The sequence below is a fragment of the Podarcis cretensis genome, assembly GCF_951804945.1.
Source record: "Podarcis cretensis genome assembly, chromosome: 7".
NCBI lineage: Eukaryota > Metazoa > Chordata > Lepidosauria > Squamata > Lacertidae > Podarcis > Podarcis cretensis.
In genome coordinates, this window is record NC_137176.1 from 44,461,677 (window position 1) to 44,479,736 (window position 18,060).

General features: G+C 38.8%; 1 protein-coding gene across 4 annotated transcripts in view; it reads right to left on the reverse strand.

Moving 5' to 3' along the window:
- Positions 1 to 18,060, reverse strand: part of PTPRM (protein tyrosine phosphatase receptor type M) — a 428,935-nt gene that overhangs the window by 259,244 nt on the left and 151,631 nt on the right. For all 4 annotated transcript variants that reach the window (XM_079982864.1, XM_079982863.1, XM_079982862.1 and 1 more), the window contains exons 3-5: positions 10,417 to 10,685; positions 2,151 to 2,229; positions 4 to 119 (exon numbers count right to left, since the gene is read on the reverse strand). In XM_079982864.1, coding sequence (XP_079838990.1) covers positions 4 to 119; positions 2,151 to 2,229; positions 10,417 to 10,685 — 464 coding nt within the window. The remainder of the gene's footprint in view (positions 1 to 3; positions 120 to 2,150; positions 2,230 to 10,416; positions 10,686 to 18,060) is intronic.

An 18,060-nucleotide genomic window follows, 5' to 3' on the forward strand; every position in this document is an offset into this window, starting at 1 on the left:
CACCTGTAGCCAAAGCCTATTTCCTGGAATGGTCTTGCCATTGGCAGTGCATTGGAAAGTAGCGAACTGGCCAGCATTGACTTCTACACTCTGGACACGCAGGAAATGGGGTGTGCTGGCTGTTGAGAATAAAGAGAGGAGGGAAACATGCTATTAGCATTGTATTTTTCTAATTAATTCATCTGTTTGACAGCCATTTTAAATATTTCGTTAAGAGTCCCAAAATGTGTACTAAAATATCTGACTCTAATTGTGCATAATATAATAAGGCTGTTTTACATTTCTAATATTACTTTATTACAAGAATCCAGGATATGACAAAATATAAAGGTGCTAGCTTATTGTTCCTACTGAGGAAATTATATTAGGTTACTAAGCCTTTGATAAAACGTTTCGATGTTTATAAAGGTTAGACTGAAATTTAATTGATATTTTGAACAAAACCACAGCAGATATTTATACTAGCTACTAGACAAGAACTGTACAAAGTTGTCAAGAAAACTATTTTTAAGCCAGGTGTTTTATATGTATATAGGAAATGTGTTTTAGAGCAATTGCATGATATACTGTTTTAGAGAGCAATCCTATATGCAAGAAGCTGATGTAAAGCAAGTCATCAGAAATTAAGGTTGCATAAAGGCACACCAGGTCCAAACTTGTTCTGGACTTCCTCATAGCTCTAGCTTCTGTTATACATGGCACAATCTACCAAAGACTAAGGTGTACATTGCTTAAATTCATTTAGCTCTACATTAGACTGTGGACATCAACCGTTTGCCTAACACCTATGTGCATGGTCACGATCACGTGTGATAATCTATCACTAACTAACTTTTCCATCTACTTTTACTTGTACTTTTGCTTTGCATTTAATTAAATGGCAGTGGGCTGCACCTAACACTGGCGTAAGTGTGGTTCCACTTATGCAATGCAACTTCCCCTTCCTCCTTCCACCTCACCACCCCACTTCCATATCTCACAACCCTCTGGAGCAAATGTTGAGGATGTGAAAGGGGGGAGAAGCAGAACTTCCATTGTACCAGTAGAAGTCTGTTGCACAAGTGGAACAGCAGAGTTTGTACAATCCAGTCTTTCCACAAAATGTCGTTCAGTAGCATATTAAAATGCTACAAATCTTGAAACAATGGCAACAAGAGTAAAGGCACCAAAGAAAAGGAAATGCAGAGATTAGCATCAACCATGGTGTGACAAAAGAAAAAAGATCTGTTTAACTTTAATTAGGAAAACTGTATCAGGTAGCTAATACCGGTATTTCATACAAATGTTTTACAATGGGATTGTAACTGACACACAATGCTATACATTGCATGCTTCCTGTGTACAAGGACAGGGTGCTGCTCCAGCTATAGACAATTGAGGAATTTGGAGATCCACATTCAAGAAAGAGCTCTCCTGTGGTGTAGTGGTTAAGAGCGGTAGACTCGTAATCTGGTGAACCGGGTTTGCGTCCCCGCTCCTCCACATGCAGCTGCTGGGTGATCTTGGGCTAGTCACACTTCTTTGAAGTCTCTCAGCCCCACTCACCTCACAGAGTGTTTGTTGTGGGGGAGGAAGGGAAAGGAGAATGTTAGCCGCTTTGAGACTCCTTTGGGTAGTGTTAAAGCGGGATATCAAATCCAAACTCCTCCTCCTCCTCCTCCTCCTCCTCCTCCTCCTCCTCCTCCTCCTCCCGATTTACAGCTGCCAAACTGAGCTGGTGATCAGAATGTGGTCCCACTATGAAATCTACACTCCTCCAAATTTTATGAAATGTTCTGAGGGCTGTATTTAATTTTTCTTTTTTTATCGTTGATAACTGCTTCGAGTCTCTAGAGCAGGCATCCCCCAACTACAATTCCCATCATCCATGACCACTGGTCCTGTTAGCTAGGGATGATGGGACTTGCAGTCCCAAAACAGCTGGAGGGCTGAGTTTGGGGGATGCCTGCTTTAGAGAGTGTGGGGCAACTGTCACACACAGCAAATAATGGCTTCTTCCAATGGCCGATCAGGGCTTTAGTCTCAAGATTTCTGAGCTTCCCCAGAGCTCGAAAGGACCTTTATCAAGGAGACACTTTGGGAACAGCAGTGATGCACACCTTTCAACAGTATCTCATAATAATTTCAAATTATAATGCTCAGTCACTTACTGCATGGATGTCCTAAAACCTTCACATCATCAATGGCTAGATATCCTTGGTGCCCTGAAGTTACAACTTCAAAAAAAACCTGTAATATGAAAAGGTTGTGTTATCAGTTTTGTCAGTGGAAGTAATATTGCAGGAACATGAATATTTTCTATTAAAGCAACACAACTATTTTATTTTTAAAAACCAGTGCTAAGAATTTGCAAAAGGCTTAAAATACCAGATTCAATGGTGAATCAAGTGAACCATTTACGACTAACTCAATGGCTATTTGCAGCTGACTTACTCATACATTAACTCTATCAATATACAATTCAGTACAAGAGCTCACTATTTCAGCTTTAAGAAAATAGGTCAATAAAATGCAAATAGCAAATGTACCAACTCGACCAAAATAAGAACGGTGCTTTTTAAAAGTTATGCATAGGCAATGCTTCAGGGTTAAATATAATGCACTAAATGCCAGAAAAATTCTATGTTTTTCTAGCATTTTTTTATTTTCTGCATTCATATTTGGAGCCAGATCTGGAGGGCTTACAGTTGTATGATTTAATTATTTCTTCCTAGATAAATACAGTGGCCTGGCTTGCCTCTCATGCAAAGCCAAACTATGGCTTAGCAGGACTGCATGAGCATGTGAGGTCTCAGAAAACAGCTTGCAGCAGTTTTGCTCCCCTCCCCCAGTCTTTTTTGCATGCTGCTGCGTGGTTTGACCTAGCATGACATCCAAACCCAGGTTTGTGATTATGCTTTTATATTATTGTTGTTAAGTAAAAGTTCAGTACAAAACCAATTGCATAATAGCTTGTGCAACATAATGAACAACAAAGTTTCCCAAAAAATTACAATAATGCAAATGTGCTATATAGATGCATATTGTCATTACAGCATTTTTTTAAAAAAATTATTCATTTTCAATTAAAAACCTTCCACTTAATGACAAATTGATTCCAATCATACCAAATCATAATACAAACAATACAGCCAATGAAACATTCCAATTTTTAAAAAAAAAAAAAATCAGAAGGGGGCTTCCCATGTTCTGGATATCGAGAGATAATGTGCTTCATTTGTTTTCTGCTTTCATTCCAAAACATGATGGATACAGAGGCGGATCTTATGAAACTAATGAAGCTTATGTTCAGGGCCCCTAATCTTGGAGGGGCCCCAGAACCAACTTTAGTCCACATTGCTTAACATTTTGGGGGTGTAGTAGACCCAATCTGAATCATACAGCTCAAAGTGATTTTGTTGTTGTTGTATATATTTCTACAATTCCACAGTTTGAGAGTCAGTAGCAAAGATGTTGTAAAGGTTTGGTGATATGTCATGGAACAACCCCATTGATGAATATAACAGTGGTTACCCAGACCATGTTGCTGGTTGTGAAGGGGCCCGCATAACAGTTCAAGCTTCAGGGACCCAAAAATGTATGTCCGCCACTGGATGGATAATGATAATCATTTCAGATGGTACATTGAAGCTGTTAGTAAACTGACTAGTATTTCCACATCTGTATCTAACACGTAGTTCTTAAGCTAACCTAGAGGCAAGTTTTAGGGTCAAAGGCAGAGCTTTCCAAACTTTTCATGTTGGTGACACATTTTTTAGACATGCATCATTTCACAACACAGGAATTCAGTTTTACTAGCAAACTGGAGGTTAAACTAACCCCTTTCCAGCCCCGGGAGGAGTTTAGGGAGCGTTCGCATGACAGATCTACACACTGCAGCCGGCACAATAACGTGTCACAACACAGTTTGGAAAGCTCTGGTCTAAGGGTAAAATAAACACAGTACTAGGTTGTAGCTAAGTCCTACTTGGAGTAGACCCATCAAAAGCAGTGGGAGTAAAATATTCCTAGTTTTAATTGTTGAGATTCTTCTTATCCAGGATAGTAGCAGGGAACTCCCCAACCCAAGGCCCTGTTCTATGTCATTGAACATTTCCTCATGATTTGTTTTTAAACCAACTGTGTTGTATCTTCTATGAGAAAGATTCCTTTGTATTTTATTGATTTTGGCAACTATGGTAAAACTGCTACATTGTTTTATGGGTTTGTTTTATTGCATTTTTTAAAAAAATCTGGATGTTTATATTTTAATGTTTATGCAACTTTAAAAAAAACTTTGTAATCCATTTAGAGAAGCCCATTTTGGAATTAAGCGGTAAATAAATAAATAATTTGTTGCTGTTTAAACAGGTAACAGAATTTTTAAAAAAAGAAAAAAGGAACTTAATAGCAATCTTGCATTTAAGACAAGATGGAGGTATTAAGCTGTTTTGTCCCAGACAATCTTCCTCGATATCCATTGCTCCTAGTTCTTTCGATGCTTATAAATAGGCCACAAAAATAAATGGACTATTCTTGTCAGCTGAATTAAGAACTAAGGATCAAAGTAAACCATTCCAAATTTTGGCAGGCCTAGCTTTAAATAATCCAAAATTGGTTAGGCAGAAAAGTATGTTTCAGCGACATAAATATGAAAGCTTTCATAAGCATAGATGAGGCATGTTGAAGTCTGATAAGTTAAATCTGCTTTCTTCTCTGAAACTGAAACACAATTATTGCTTTTGATTATGGACTCGCTATTGGGTTTTATATTTGGGTGGTCAGTGTGTCTGGAAAGAGAGGGAAATTTTATTATGCATGCATGCATTTGGGTATCCTATTATCACTGCTGAAGTATATAAGCTATTAATAACGAACAAGTTTCCTTTTTTTAAAGAAAGAAAGAACAGAAAACACTCAAGTTTCAAACGAAGGAAATAAAGACTATAAATGCCTTCACATCTATTATTTCATTTAACTCTGGAATAACTGTGAGATAAAAATACTGCACCATTGTATATTGTACTACTTTACTATTGTACTAAATATCCAGATTGAGGACACTAGTTCATTTGCTATTCTGCAGGAAATAACACAGCTCATGAAACTTGTTTTTATCATATGTGAAGAGAGAGCAGCAGCAGCAGCAGCAGCACAGAAACTGTTTATCAGCCCAGGGAGGAAGAGAGGCTGCTGGGAAGCCAAGTGTTAAAGCAGAGCTTTCCAAACCATGTGTTCTGACATATTAGTGTGCCAGCTGCAGTGCGTAAGTGTGTCATGCGAACGCTCCCCGCACTCCTCCCGGGGCTGGAAAAGGGTTAGTTTAACCTCTGGTTTGCTAGTAAAACTGAATTACTGTGTTGCGAAATGATGAATGTCTAAAAAGTGTGTCACCAACATGAAAAGTTTGCAAATGTCCGTGTTAAAGGGACAACATTAAGCAAGGTGACCCACATAAGGATAAAAGAACCACATTCTGGGCAGCAGAAGTGGGTCCTAAGGCTCACCAACAGGCAGAGATCAAAAAAAGGGGAGAGGCAGCAGGTGTGGTGGGTTGGAAGTATCCAGTGCCTAGAAGAAGCATGTGCAAAGAGATGTGCAGCTGCTGGCATGGGCAGGGCTAGTAAAGTTGGACGGCAGAGATGCAGACCTACCGGCCAAACTCTGTAAAGGGAATGAGAATCTGGGCAGAGATCTGAGATCCGGAGAATTAGAAGCTGGACCAGGAAGGCAGCAGAAGGGGCAGACCTTTACACAACATAGGTTTACTGGCCTATACTTCACCAGCTAGACGAAACAATGATAGGCAGGAGTTTAAGGATCTCTGGTATTAATTAGACAAGTGGCAGGCCATGGGCCAGTGGTGTGGCCTGCCACAATGGTGTGATAAGAGAGGATGGCAAGGAATGATCACTTCTGGCATACCAGCTGAAGCTAGTAGAAGACTCTCCTAGCCAAAGAGGTCACTCGGCCCTCTAGTGACAAAGATAGATAAAGGAACGTCCCAACGTGAGAACCACCACATTGTACAGCTGACTCGGTTTTTAGCTTGTGATCTGCTACGCGTATGTACTGCCGTCAAATCAGGTGTCACCTGCTACTGCATTTATGCATCTTATACTTCCTACCCAAATGCAGAACTTTACATTCACCTCTGTTAAGATCATCTTTAATCCTGTTTCTGTCTTACATAAGCTACACGAACCAATTTTGTGTCATTTAAAAAACAACAGCCCTTAAATATAATTGCAGAAACTGTCATGTTCTGCAGATTATTATTAGTATTTATTATTATTTGTTAAATTTGTATACTGCTCTTCACTCACAAGATTCACAAGATAAAAACACAAAATACATAATAAAAATAAGAACAAAACCCCTCTAGAATAATTTTCCTTTTTGCAAAATTCAACGTATTTCTCCTCCCTGTGCACACTGTTCTGGAAGTTCTCCCAGGGGAACACTGATGCAATAAAGGGAGTCCTTGTATTGGCTTCTGCTGGTGGAATGGATTACTTGAATCCAGACCATTATTAATAAAAGGGCCAAGAGTTATTTAAGTATAACTGATCCTACACATGGTTTGCAAGACTCTGCTTAGAAAAGAAAAAGAAAAAGGAACATGCTTAATAGTGACGGAAACATAACTTCACGTGGGCACATAGCAGGAAACAGTGTCTTTTTCAGAGAGCAGAAGTCAGTGTAATAGATGAGTAAAGGTCTATGTTGTGTACACAGTTCTCACAGTCATCAGGCTTTTGTAGTCCTTCAAAGATCGATGAAACCCTTTTCACCAGAAGCAGCAGTAGGCCAAAAGAAATAGTTATGCATGCTAGAGGACATATCATATCTTTAGCCTGGTTGGCAGAAGTTTGAATCTGTATCTGCTAAGTCTAAGGGTTTACGCTCCATACTACACAGGCTCTGATATAAATGGATAGGCAGGCAACAACCATTCTGCGTGGGGGGGGGGGGTTTCCCCCATGCGCAAAGATCCACCTTGCCTCCTTTTCTGGCCACTTCCAGTTTGTGGCAATGGACACACGTCAATTGGTCGTTGCTGGATTGTGTGACTGAACATTTCTTCCATATTTTTAATGGTGCTACACTAAAATCAGGTCCTTTATATACAAGATTTCTGTGTGTGTGCGTGCATGTGTATGGATACTTTATTTAAGAGAAAAGAAAGCTAACAAATCCTATAAATGTGTGATGTTTTGTGAAAAAATACTGTCTAGCATTTTTTTCGTGTTTAGCTGCCAGGTTAAAAAAAAGTTAACTCCAAGCTGTCAACTTTGCATTTCATCACAGTTGACACAACATCTTGAATGCAACATATGAAGCGCATTAGTCAAAATAAAATAAAGCTGTAGCAAACACAATAGTTGTTTGATTTCTTGGAAATTGTTTTGCTGCCTTATCAGTCAGAAAACAACTGGTTAAAAACACAAATTTCATTTGCTCATGGAAAGCTGTGTTGGATGTCTGCCTGAGAGATGTTTTACATCAGACTATCCCTCAGATGCCTGCCAAACAGGAAATAGGGAAGCAGTTTAACATTGCACTGTCCCTGATCCTCCCTGCTTCAGTGAAGAGCAAAATTAGCTTTTCATTCCTGCCACTTCCCCCTTCTCTATGAGAACAAAGAAGGGGGGCTGGCTTGCCACCCTAAATGCTTACTGCTGAAAATGTGCTGGCAGAGATAACTTGTCAGCTCCATAGAACAAAGGGAATAAATAGATTTACTTTCAATACATGACCTCACTTAGTAAACTCCTGCCTTTGTTTTTGCTAAGCAATTACAATTCCTGCAGTCCAAAGGTGAATTATACCTAATCATAAACTCTAATTCACAAAACTTATTTTAAAAAGAGAAGAGAATTTACTGATACCAATTATGTGAACAGAAAAAGAAAATAATCCATCAAACAAAAAAAGTTCACTGCCGTTCTGGATCGTTTTTCTTGCGTCCCCTTGTCTCCATGTAGCACTTCCATGTGACTACATTTTTGCATGCATGCCACTTTCAAATTCACACTTAGGCTCATAAAGAAGAATTTATGAGGTTAATGTCAACTAGAGCACCTACATGAAAATGATTTAAAGTGAGCAAGATTGAAAATTGGGCTCATACAGTAATGAAGTTGTTTGTAAGGGTTATTTTTCAAGGCCCACGATCCTGAGCCCATTTATTTCACAAGGGCTTCTACTGCCTCACAGTAAATCAGTTCCCAGTTGGAACCAATATTGTGCTCTATTTTCGTTCTCAGAATCTGTTAGTATTTTTAGCAGCGGTGACTGAATCTCATTGATATGGCTTGAGTAAAGGGTCTGTTTACTGTTGGCCATGTACACATATATAAGGGGCTGCTGCTATTCTGAAGTCATGAACCATTTATAGCTCCCTCTTAGCCTTTTCTCCATTCCAGGCAGTATACACTATGCCCAGGGAACATAAAAAATGAAAGCACCGTAATCCAGAGGTTACAAAAATAAATGTTTGGTATGTTAGTGGTGGCATTTTAGTTGTGTTTAATGCCTTGCTACAGCATGTAAAGGAACATGGTAGATAAGCTAAGGTTTGCACAACATTTGCTAATATCAAACTAGGCGAATACATGGTACATTTATGCAGCTAATGAAGAGATGAGCTTAGATATGAAAACCTGTGGAGGATCTAGGTCCCTAAGTACCTCATTTACAGAAAAAGCTGTCGGGCTTGGAAAGGTTAAAGCTGTCTAGCACTAAATGAGACTCAGACTGCCATTCTAAGCACACTTCCTAGGGAGTAAGTCACACTAAGCTCAATGGGACTTATTTGCAAGTCCTGTACACATGCTTGGGATTGCACTACATGGAATCTACTAAACTAAAATGAATCTAGGTAACAGCAGATCTGCTATAGTCTCCTTTTCATTCAACTGCACTGAAATACAAAATGGATTTGTGACCACCATTCATTAGCAATTAAACACTGTAAAACAGCAATCTGAAACAAAGAGGCACAAGCACATGAAAAGCCCCCTTTTATTTCATTTTGGGCTTGGATTTTCAGATTATAAAGGAAAGGGTTTATTTATGTGTTTGCTTTTCAGCAGCCTGTTTTTGCTCCGTGTAAACGTGGAAGCAATGATTTAAGAAGAGAAGGCATGTAGTTTACTGCTTGCACGTGGGTATATGGAGCTAAGAATACAAAATATTGAGCAGACTGAACACAGTAGGGGTACTAACAACCTGTGGAGCTGCATAAATCATCCTACCGGAAGGTTATTTTTTAACTGCGAACTTGTTCAACACCATAAAATAATTCTTTGACATGGTAACAACTATTCTGCAGTGAGGGTGGCAGCAAGTGACAAGTATCTTACTCTAGAGAAGCAACCCTCCCAGATACTTAAAAAAACAACAACCATGGAGAGGATAGAAATTATATGGAACAAGATTTAATTATAGACAAGGTGAGTTTAGCTATAAAAAGCCTTAAAAATGTGCATGCTACAGACCCAGATGGGTCTAAAATAGCCCCCCTACCATTATACACACACCAGCTACTTATGGACAACTTAGTCTAGTTTAGTGATGGAGCTCTAACTAATAAGCATTCTTCAGGATGGAGCAATTAGAACAAGGATTACTGCTAAGAAATAAAATAAAAAGAGCAAGTATCAGTTATGGAATTAAATCCAAAAGGCTAGATGAATTTGAATATTAAATCTTACCCTTCCTCCCAAAGGACCAGAAGTTTCACAAGGGAATCTTACTATATGCATAAAAATGTAATGCTGTCATCACTCAGCCTCAAAATGCTACTAAAATATATACTTATCAATAATGATAATCCTATAGAAAAAGTAAAATGAACAACACATTTCAGTTGATGACAACCTTCCTGGGGCACCAAGTTCTCCTGTCACATACCAAGCTTGACAGGATGGAATTCCCACCTGGTGAGTCTTGTCTTCTTGGAAAGATGAGGAAATGTCTCTTCATCACTTTCTTTTACCTACCTGGGTTGTTGGAAAGTATTAACGACTCATTATACAAGAGTTTAAAATGTAAATGCTCTTGTCTACATCCTGAAATAACTTGTTTCCAAGGCTGCTATAAATACATAATCGATTAGTCTGCCAGGGATTGTTTTCAAAGGGAAAACATGAAAAGACACTGCTTTTACATGTTTTACCACTGGCCTGTTTTATTGTATGCATTTGTGATTTGTTTTTATTCTTCTTGTAAGCCATCCCAAGAACTTGGTCATAGGACAGTACATGAGTGCCTTATCAAACAGACAAACAACAGACAAACACATTGACTGATGTCGAAACTGAACCAAGTGCACACCTGTTAAATAAGCTTAGAATGCCTTATTCAGCAGTGAGTCACATGAAATATTTTAGTCTGTTTCATATATGTAAGAAAAGAACAAACAAGCAGTACCTGATAGAAATTTGGCCAAAAGGTGCTAATTGCCAATTCTACCCTGTTCCAGGTTCCAGTAGGACCTCCGGACATATTCCACACTGGGCTACCAAGCTGACCGTTGTTGACTTTCACATAAACATTTAATATGCCAGGATTGGATCCACTCTTGCTGGAAACATAAAAATTGAAATCGATGCAATGAGTGTCATTTTCTTTCAGGTGTGGTAGCAAAAGATGGGCTCTTTGTCCAAACTTTTCGGTGGTGTTCACCAACATGAAAGATCCTGAAGGAAACAAAAAATAAAAATAAGACCAGTCACTTGTTGAACAATTTCCTTTCCTCCAAGAAATGCATTTTTGTGCAACTAAAAAGAAGACATTACTAACAATGTTTTGCAATTGTTTAATAGCTTTTTTACAATGGTCTCAAAATCTAGAAATACGCCAGGTTCAAATTTGATTGAATTAGTTTGAAAAGAGGCAGTTAACAATTAAAAAATGGATAGGTTCATTCCTGTGCCGATCCAAATTCATGTGGAGGTTTCAAAAGCTTAGTGTGCCCAGAAGAGAGCCAAAGTCAAGCACAGATGCCTTTTGCAACTGACATTTAGAGTGCTCAATACAAGGGCAAAAGTGGGTGAAATCATCCATCACACAACACCTTTAGGGCCCCAGCGGTGGGTGGGCTTTGCCCCCTCTATTCATGTCTTTGCAGTCATTTTTAATCTCCTCTATCAAATCTACTGGAGCAACAGTGCTTCATTCACTAGGTAATACAGCTACACCCCCCCCCCCCCAATCCTCAAATCCCGAGTTTTGCTGGTAATGTCTCTTCACAACTAAATGTAGCTCTACAGAGTTTCATGTCATGGGTGGGCTTCCTCCCATCCACCCTGCTTGGATTTCACATGGATCTGTGAGAGGTAGCCTGGGATTATGGAAGACTTGTGAGCCTTCCACAATCCTGGTTGCCTTTAACAAATAGGTGTGCTATAAGGAAAGGCTTGGGGCTAGGTAGATGGAATGTGAATCTTATTTAAATCCGGAAAGCATTTGAGCCCTTTGGGGTTCTCTTCCAAGTCCAAGCTTGTATAAGTTTCAACATCACATCAAAATCCCATATGAAAAACTGGTGCTTCATTGAGTTCCAGCCTGCTCTTCCTGCACAGCCAGGAGGATGACATTTGCTTTCCTTTACAAGCTTCTTGTTTCATCTAAACTGGGATCATGACTTAGCATTAACTAGGTCTAGTTGCAGAGCAAGCCACCTTCAAACCACTGTATTTTATCAATACAGAAAATCTTTTCAAAGGGGTTTAAATTATTTGAAGAAAGTAGTACAAAAATGGAAGAGGGACAAAATTTAGGACAGTGGCTGTAAGAGGGAGATAAAAAAAAAAGATAAGGTTTTGGGTTAGTTTGATTAAAAATAGCAGTGACAGATGAGTACATTGAGGAAAGGCTTATCAGGAAAGAGTGAAATTATTCAAAGTTCAATTGGAAATATCGATGAGAAACTGGATGAGCAAGACTAACTTCTGTTAGTGTTAAACCACAACCCTTGGAGTGTACAGAACAACATGCTTAAGAGAAAGCAAAGTGAAAAAGTTTCCACACTCCTTCTCTCACCCATGAAGGAGGGAAGGTGAAAGCCCACAAGCCCAGGAAGAGGCTTGGATCATGTATTGCTAAATCATGGCCTACCATTATATCCTAAAGCCAATGGCATCTTCCTGGAGTGTATTTCTCTAGGAAGAGTGTGGTGAAGATTTGTAGTAGCACTATCTCAATAGACCACAATACCTTGCAGCATTCAATGACTTAAATTTTTTTTTAAAAAAAAAAAAATCTAGCAATTGCTAAATATATATATAAAATACATCCCAGTATGGCCACATTTAACACATAAACGTCTACTTTCAAGCAAATAAAAGAGTGGGTTTACATCAGTTCTAATCTAACTACCCCTAGCATCTTGCCAAGATTTAAACTGAAAAAATATATTATTATTTTCAAATAATAAGAATCATTTCTTAAAAATCATGTGAAGTAACTCTTTATGCGCTGAAGAAAAGGTCATAATGTGAATACATGTGCAGCCATCAGCTTTCAAAAGCTTGACTTAATGAGTAAACATTGTATGACCTGGAATGTATGGATAATAATCAGAGGAATAAGGCAAGACATTAACTGTCAAATCCAGCTTGCAAAAGACCTTTGAGACTTTCTCGTTTAAAGAGAAAAAGCAAGTATTAAGGAACTTCAGAGTAAACAGAAGAAATCCTTTGGGCTCCATTTAAAGAACTGATGTGATTTGCGTTTTATAAGAAAAGTGAATCTTTAATGGGAACTAAATTAAGTTACAGTATGTCATTTAGATGAATTGTTTTAGCTGCTGAGTTAGAAAATAGACAATGAGTCTAAGTCATGAGAAAACAACTTACTGAATTTTAAGGAAATCTGTCTTTTAACAATTTATGAATCTAAATTATTTTGGTGATATCATGCACTTTGACCAAAATACAACCATATCTAATGTCTTTTTAACCAGGTTTCAAAATCAAAATATCAACGCTTTTCCCCACATAAAAATTAATTCTTAAACAGCAATAACCACATGCAAGATCCACTGCAGACAACAGAGCACAAACAACATAACTGCTGGAGAACAAACACTTCCCCTTGTGCTTGTTCCAATAGACAACACACACACAATACACAAGGCAGTCAGCCTTGAAATGGCTCTGCTTCAGAAACCAAGCTAATAAATCACCAACTTGGAAAATGACCATTGGATCAACATCAACCCACTAAAGCCCTACACCATTAGATATGCCTACATTTTCTCATTTTTACTACATATCTAGTCTACTGTAACAGACATGGTATAACACAATATTTTGACTTTTCTCGCTCTCTATTATCATTTGTGCAGATCTGTTGGCAAGTTGCTATGATTAGGAAGCTGCCTTAAACCATCAAGTCAGACCACTGGCCCATCTAGCTCAGAACTGTCTGCACTGGCAGGCAGTGGCTCCCAGGGTTTCAAGCTGGAGTCTCCCTCAGCCCTACCTGGAGAAGCTGGAGAGTGACCTGGTCCCTTCTGCTTGCAATGCATGTGTTCTACCACAACTATGATAAATGTTAAACCACCAGTGTGCTACAGTGGAGAGAAATGAAAGTCTACATAGATCCTTCCCAGACATCTTAAGATCTAAAAACACAAATAAGTTCGGAATAGGTCCTGGTGTGTGTAATGGAAACGGATGTGCTTGTCAAGCAGCAATGTTCTACAGGTAAATGTAAATTAGAAAGCTTCAGTGAAAGCTTTATCAAACAAGTACTGTACTGAGAAAGAGTTTGAAGGAGAAAGAAACTGATGAAACTAATAATACAAGTAAAGCTGGATGTTGAAGATGTTGAATGAGAGAAACGCTGCAGAGCAGAAAGACTAAAGGTATTTGAAAACCAAGAATACAGGGTCAAAGTAATTTCATGTCCCAGAAACTCAGAAGATAGTATCCCTGACTGCCAACAGGAAATGGAGAAGGTTTGGCTTAAAAAACTAAGAACTCTAGAAGTTATCCAACATTATGGGAGCATATTTCCCCTTTCCCTCCTTCCCCCTAGCCCCCTCCCCAAAAAATCTGCTCCAGAGAGTCTCCCAACCCTTCAACTCAGATTTAGTGTACATGCAGAGCAGGGGAGAAAAGAGAAAGGAAATATCATGTTACTCAATAAGTCTGTTCCACTAGTAGACAGGCACAATTGGATACCATCTTCTGTCTTTTTACCATGTTCAGATGTCAATAAGACATTTTAAAAAATCATTATTATTTAGCCCTTACATCTTGAATTCCACCAATGAGAGAATTCTCATTGATAGCTGGGATATGTGGATCAGACTACCTAACCAAGCATCATTTTCTCTATCTAGGCAACTATCCTGATTGTTTCTTGCAAATGTTTGCTGCCCCTATCACAAATTAAAATATCCATCTAGTTGTGGAGCATGTTAGTTTTAATGGTTTGGGGAAGACAATTTCCAACCACGTCTTTGTCATGGCTGTGCTGTGGAGTGGGTGCAGAAGGATGTAACCAAACTACAATGGGGTTTTGGGGGTGGAGAGACACAATAATGCACATGTGCATAACACCATCTGTGCACATGCACCAAGATTACATGTCTGGTCAGCACTCTTGGGAAACCATCTAGCTTTTTCAGAACACTCAGTGAAAAAGCTTGTAAATACCAAACTGTTTCCGAACTCAACAGAGGGAAGTTACACCATTTCTATTAAAAATGTTCCCAAGGGACTACACATTATCAAGTGTTATAATCTTTTTATTTCTTCAGTGTAGTTTTCTAAGCTGAGATAATATGTGTTCTGTAAGTGCTCCTCTGCATGATTTCAGGTGCTCTGGAAGCTAATTAAGATAAGTGAAAATGACATTACAATACTGCACGCGTCAAATTCTCAATCTGAACGTACGGCAGTATGAAAGACTCCCTATGCTTGTAACATACATTCATAAGTAACCTAGCTTTACTAGTCTTCCTTCAACATAGGCAGGAGAAATGTGATAAAGGATGAGGACATTTTAAAATGAGACGTAAGTTTTTGATGTGTTCAGCTTTGTTTAATAAATACAAGTAAAATAAAAATGGTAAATTAGACCACTCTCTAGAAAATTTTCAAACCCAAACTGAAAGGTTTCTAGTGCAAATCACCAATGTGCAAAGAAAAAATTTCCACAAAACCCGCATCATACAGATGCACCCATTTTTGAGAGTTCACATTGTGAAATCCACATGGTTGGTGCTGGATCCATGCGCTGAGAAGCTGCACATACTGTTGATTCATCTATGATCCAGTCTCCATGTGGACACTGTGAACTGATACTAGTGTGCATTGGGCCCATTTCGCACAGATAAAATATTAAACTTGATCAAATTAACTTTGACATTTAGCAGTATGTAATGATACTAGTTAACATATCTTTTTGAAAATATAAATTATGCAACTTACTATTCTAATCTCAACTTTTAAATTGCTTATTGACTTAGGTGCTATATTCATTATTTGTCTTGTAACTTTAGGAGCTTTCTGAAGAAACAGTTTAAACAAGGGCTTTAATTACATCCAAATAACCCCTGTTTATACAAATGGCTGTTTTCTCGGAAAGGTCATGAAATCCCCAATGAGGGCATCAGTAGCAACTCACTGTGATGATCAAATATTTGTATTATCTAAATGTGTACTCAGTAACTTGTGGTGTTTACATTTTATAAAGTTTACACAAGTTTATGGAAGTGAAAACAGGTTACTGCTTGTTCTTGGATATGTGATACCAATTAACTTTAAAAAAGTGGGGACTTTAAAATCGAAAATCGAAACAGAGCTTGTACAAAATAAATACTGAAATCATATGCATACATCTTTGGAACTAAATGCCACTCAACTCATATGGAACTCACATCCGACTAAATATACTGTTAAAGATTGGGGGGCGGGGCTAAATATTAGAAATAATAAATGGTAGGATTTTGATTATTTGGGATGTGATGAGAGAAATACAAGCTACAGAGGAATTTCCCGAGTTATCAGATAAAAAACAACCAGGCCAAGCTAGGGCTATTAGGAAACAATACAGGGCCATTGAGGGCTACTGGCAATACAAAAGAACTGTCCTCCTCCCTTGCCCTGGGGTGTGAACAGAGACAGGGTGGGGTGGGATTGGTAGGTTGCCAGTGTAACTGGGTGTGAGGTGACAGGAGAAGAGTCTACAGCAAGGCTTGTTGGGAAGAAGAAGGAAGAAGAAAAGATTGGTATCTGTCTTCAGTAGGCTGGCTGAAGACTGGCTGCACTGCTATGGGAGCAAGCTCCTCTTGAAATGACCACGTTATAAGATCTGGACTCCCTCCATACAGACTGAAGGTGTAAATAGGTGAATAAACCACATTTCTTAAAGCTGCTACGGTCTCTGCCATGTCTCAATTCTCCAAAGGACTACAGACCCTGAGTGAGTGCCTGGAACCCCATGGACTTTTGCCACCGCCTGGCAGAAAGAGGGGGAGGCACCCAACTTCTGTAACAATACACAGGATTGGGCTGCCAGAATAACAACAATAATCAAAACCAGCATATCCAGTAATGTCACATCTCTAAATATCTCCTCGTTGGCTCTGGCTTCAGATCCATCTACTGTTGGTTATACTACTTTCTGGCCTAATAATCCCAATGAACACCAGCCACCAACTAACTGCTCACAACAGTACACAAACTGGTCTTAAAGTTGCATTGTAGAAGAAAGAATACTGTGCCAGCAGCCTTTTAAAAAAGTCTTAGGAAGATTGCTTTTACAAGACAGGACATAAATATTTTAAATACATACATACCTACACAAACACACACAATGAATATCATTAAGCTGTGTGAGATTTAGAGGAAGAACTCATCTGCCAAAGCAAATTTCAGCTGCTTCTCATGTCATACCATTTCATTCAAAAGGGTTTTTAATGAAAAGTGCATGAATGCACTGCAGTGTGTTTTTGTATATATATATATATATATATATATATATATATATAGACATTCTTGGAACATGCACTGCTTGTATGTCATGTAAACAAGAAAGACCGTGTGGTAGAAACATGAAAATGCCAGTGGAAATTGGTGTGGTGAGGTAGAGCCAAACTTTGATACTGACATTACTGCAGCTTACCTGGATGCGGATGGGGCAAGGCAGGAGCAAGACAGGGCTTCATGGATGCACCAGCAGAAATGAGGCACTGGCTCTGCTGGTCCATCTGTGCATCCCTAACCTCACTGCCTCGTGTGTGTGTTTTAAGTTAAAGCACAAAACATACAGATTTCCAGACTAATTCCCCCACCTCAGGAAATAAAAATATGACAATATGCAGGTAATGCATGTTAACTGTATCTCCTGGTGTCATGCATATACGCTGTCACATGTGAATTGATAGCGCGTAAGTGGAAGAATGCCTGAAGTTAAAAATATTTCCACTAGAACAGACATTAAACTGCAAGAAGGTAAAACAGAAAAAAACGAGAAAGAGCCAGCTATTTCTGAAAACATCTTCACATTCTCTTATTTGGCAGCCTCCTAGTTCCCGAAGAGAGACCAGGATTCAGCCAGTCATTATGGTTGACAACAGGCAGTCCAATACATCATTAAATATATACAACACCCTGGAATTGAATATTAAATTGTAGTTTAAACTGTCAATTTCTCTACATAGTTGCTGATGAAAAGCTGATGGAAAGCATTAGACCTCCCCTGTAGCACACTGCCAAAGGCATCTGTCCCTGTTTCAATGAATTTCAGTCAGGAGTTCAAGGCTGTCCATGACAAAGGTACTTGTTAATAAGTTTTCACTATAAGCCAGCCTTTCTCAACCTTGGTCCCCATGTGTTGATGGACTACAACTCCGAACCTCCTTAACCACGAGTGCCAGTGGTCAGGGATGATGGAAGTTGCAGTCCAACAACATCGGGAGAATCAAGCTTGAGAAAGGCTGCTATAATTATATATGAAAGTATGTCCTTTGTACTCATTATTAACACCTGCTTCACGTCAGAAACTTTGGGCCTCTGACCACATCTGTAAAAAAATGCAAATTGCTACACGCTAGTA